We start from the raw sequence: 4,053 nt of genomic DNA, 5'->3' as shown, positions 1-4,053 counted from the left end.
AGGGAGAGGCGGAAGCCGCCGGACACCGAGGCTCTCCGCTGAGGCGGCCCTTGCCACATCCTCCCCACGCTCCGGGGGAGAGCCCTGCACCCCAAATCCCCTGGCCGGAGCCCAGCAGGAGCGGGGAGGCGAGGGCAGCCGCAGACTGCACCGGGGAACGCGGCGCTGCCGAGGACGGCTCTGGGCAACAGCGCTGCCCGTGCTGCCCTGCCCCTGCCGCAGGCAACAGTCACCGCTTCACCGGGCACCAGCAGCTCCGAGCACTGCCGTGACCAGCACTGCCGCAGGAGCAGCCACCCCGCCGTGGGCAGGGCTGCCGCAGTGCCCAATGGCCATGGAGGCTCTCACACCGTGGCCCGGCAATGGCAGCAGGGCCCTGTGCCCCGTGGACACCGCCTTTGCCCAGCGCTTCTTGCCTGCCGTCTACCTGGCGGTGATCCCCCTGGGGCTGGCGGGGAACGGGCTGGGGCTGTGGCACCTCTGCACCAGGCCCCGGTGGGGTGCCCACCATCCCCTCGGCCTGCTGATGGGCAACCTGGGCCTGGCCGACCTGCTGTACGTCAGCACGCTGCCCTTCCTCGTCAGCTACTACCTGCGGGGCAGAGTGTGGCTCTTCGGGCAGGGCTGGTGCCGGATCACCCGGGGCCTCTTCCACCTCAACCTCTACGCCAGCATCGGCTTCCTCACCTGCATCAGCATCCACCGCTACCTGGGCATCGTGCACCCGCTGAAGGCACGGGGCAGGTGCCAGGGGACAACCTCTTCCGCATGGCTCAGCGTGATGGTCTGGTTGTGGGTCATTGCGCAGGTAGCTCCCGATTTCACCTTCAGCAAGGTGGACGACACGGGGATGCGGTGCCATGACACGACAGGGCATGAGAACCTGGGCATTTACTTGCCGTACACCACGGCCATCACTATGACTGGGTTCGTCATCCCGTTCCTCATCATCATCGGATGCTACTGCCACGTGGTGGTGGTGCTCTGCAGGAACGATACCATGGACCTCAGTCTCAGGAGAAGAAGCATCAGACTGGTGATTCTCGTGATGGTCCTCTTCTCCATCTGCTTCCTCCCCTACCACATCTTCAGAAACCTCAACTTGTTGTCTCGAGGCTGGCAGCTGCAAGGGTCCTGCACACAGGCTTTAAAAAACATCTACATTTTCTACCAGGTGACCCGGGGCCTGGCCAGCTTCAACAGTGCCCTCAACCCCCTGCTCTATGTGATGACCAGCAAAGACTGCATGTCATGTATGAGGACCATCAGCCAAAGAGCCAGCCAGTCCCTGGGGTCCACCTTCAGGAGGAAAACCTCTTGCCAGACAGATGAGAAGAAGATGAGCATCATTCTTTGTGAGGAGGAGGCTTCTGATGAGCTTTGAACACGCCCTCCAAAGGACGCACCACTTCAGTTTGCGCTTGGCCCCTTCTTGGGAGCAGCCCATCCACCTTGATACCTGCTTTGCAGAGAGATGGTGACTGCAGCATCACTTGCTCCAATCTCACACAAGGGACAGACAGGACTGCCGGCATCAGAGAGCAAAGTGGGACCAGGTTTTACAGCAAAGCTACTCAACCCAACTATTTTGCCTACAGCATGCCTGGAGATGGAAAGAGATAAACATTGCGTTTACTCCAGTCCTGAAGTATTTCTTAGTCCGGGCTCCAGTGCAGCACTCAGAGCTGGTTAACATCCCCCTGGATCCCCAGCCGCTCATCGAGCTCCTCAATGAGTGAGGGATGGGGGTGTCCCTCCACTGCATGCCCTCTCCCCCACTGGACATGGGTTGAGACAAGATTCCCTCCTTCACCCAAGGAGAGGACACGGGTAATTAACTCCCTGCATCGCAGGACAGCTGAGAGGGTGAATTTTTGCAGGGGGGAAGTGCTTTGGAAATGGAAATATTCATAAAAATATCAGGATTTAAATGTATGACTAAACTGTGCCAATTCCTGGGTTAGTTGTTCCTGGGTGACTGAGCTGCTTCAGGATCTGTTATCGTCTACTGCCCACCTCCTTCACAGAAGAAAAAAGAATTTTAGCATTACTCACTCTCTTCTGGAAGAGCATATAGCAGACAACAACAAAGTGGCATTTTAAGTTTCTGGATGTTGTTGGTTGGGTTTGGGTTTTTTTGCAAGGCGAATGACTGCAGTAGCCTGAACCGCTGCTTTCAGCAGGCAAATCTCAGGAGAGTTTTGAAATCTTCAGGTGGGTGACTGCATCTTACTCTTGCATCCAGGCTTGTGAGGGGATTAGACGTGTCTATTAAAAATTAGACATGCAAAAAGAAGAGAAGCAACGCTGGTTTGAAGGCTTGTGAAGGCAGATTCGATGGCGAGGGCAGTCCGTCTGTCGTCGCTGGGAAGGGCCGTAGGGATCTCTGCTTTGCGGGGAGCAGAGGCTCCCGGGTGGGTGACTGCATCTTACTCTTGCATCCAGGCTTGTGAGGGGATTAGACGTGTCTATTAAAAATTAGACATGCAAAAAGAAGAGAAGCAACGCTGGTTTGAAGGCTTGTGAAGGCAGATTCGATGGCGAGGGCAGTCCGTCTGTCGTCGCTGGGAAGGGCCGTAGGGATCTCTGCTTTGCAGGGAGCAGAGGCTCCCAAGCAGCATTTTGGTTTTTGCTTTTGGTGTTCCCCACCATGAACAGCTTGAATGTCCTCGTGAAAGGAGCAATGTGATTTGCAACAGCAGATCTTGCAGCTCGGCTGAAGGAAGTAGATTGTGAGTTAAAATCAGCCCGTTCTGGGAAAGTGCTGACCCATGGATGCTGCACTCTTTGGATTGAAGCCCGATATTTATCACGGTCAGCGGCTCCCCTCACAGACCCACCTTTGCTGCTGCGCTGAGGGAGCTGCAACTGGCTTTCAGACGGAGTTAATATGTCTAAAGTGCAAATAAACACCTAATGCTTTCAGTCGTGAGTCGTCTGGCTTCTTTTAAAGCTTTATAGGAACACGGGAGCCAGCTGGCCTGCGGGCTGGAGCAGGGGCCTGCCTGCTGCAGGGAGCGGTGACGAGTTTCCCAGGGCTCTGCAGACGGGGAGCTGAGGGGAGCACTGCCTGCCTGCCCGGCGAGACTGCAGGCAGCCAGCGGAGAGCAGTGCTGGGCCAGGCATGCACTAAGGTAGGTCTGCGGAGTCTGCTCAGCGCCAGGCAGGGGTCCAGCAAAGCCCTGAAACTTTCAGCTCCCACCTCATGCAGAGAAAATCAAAAGACAAAGCTTAAATTCCCAAAAGAGATGTTCTTCTGTCTCTGCAGTAGGGAAGATCTTTGGGACATGAGAAGCAGGTCTGGCCTCTGCTGCTTGCACATGCTCCCCGAATCTGGGCTTCTCCAGAGCTCTGAGCTCTTCTCCTTTTCTGAAAAAATACCCACACCTCCAAAAGCTGTCCAGCTCTTCTATCTTCCCACACGGATCCCATCCAAGATGCTACAGCTCCCTGCAGTACCGGCCTTGGCTCCCCACAGCCCATAGGAGCTGCAGCACCCTGTCACTGCACCCACTTTGTGCATGATTGATTGAAATAAAGCATCACCGCATCCCCGGGGAGGGAGAGCTGCGTAGGAAGTGCCAGCAAACTCTGCTCTCACCCCCTGCATCGCTGTGCCCAACTGTCTTCTCCAGTGCCCTCTCATGTCATTGTTAATGATGATTTAAAGATCTGTATCCTGAGAAACATCTCTGAGCCCCAGGGACAGTTGCAACCATAAATCTGCTCATTTTTCTGCGTCCTGCATCTGTCAAATCAGCAAAAGCCATTAAGGATCTGTGTGTTGGGCTGATGCCCCTGAGATAGGGGGGCGAGGTTGTATCTCGTGCTTTGCAGTCCCCTTGATTCTCAGACAATGCTGCTTCCCCTTGTGAACTGAAGAAACGAGCTCCTTCCCTTTATTAGCTGTATGTGTAATTAAGGGCCAGCCGCTGGCACATGAGCCTGCGTGGCCGGCTTTTGCAGGTGGTGGTGGAGCAGCAAAGCAGCCCTCCTTCCTCCGGCCCCCGCAGTCAAGAGAGGCTCTTTCCCTCGCAAAGAGCAGCTGCTGCT

At 55.8% G+C, this 4,053-nt stretch overlaps 1 protein-coding gene across 1 annotated transcript; it reads left to right on the top strand.

Annotated features, from left to right (window-relative positions):
- The first annotated feature begins 328 nt into the window (after positions 1-328).
- Positions 329-1,384, top strand: LOC103901348 (P2Y purinoceptor 1). The gene has a single exon (XM_009282222.2). It carries the CDS (start codon positions 329-331, stop codon positions 1,382-1,384), a length of 1,056 nt encoding a protein of 351 aa, XP_009280497.2.
- The last annotated feature ends 2,669 nt before the right edge of the window (positions 1,385-4,053 follow it).

The sequence above is a fragment of the Aptenodytes forsteri genome, unplaced genomic scaffold, assembly GCF_000699145.1.
Source record: "Aptenodytes forsteri isolate BGI_AS27 unplaced genomic scaffold, ASM69914v1 Scaffold149, whole genome shotgun sequence".
In the NCBI taxonomy this organism is placed as follows: Eukaryota; Metazoa; Chordata; class Aves; order Sphenisciformes; family Spheniscidae; genus Aptenodytes; species Aptenodytes forsteri.
This window is presented reverse-complemented; position numbering and strand designations above follow the sequence as displayed.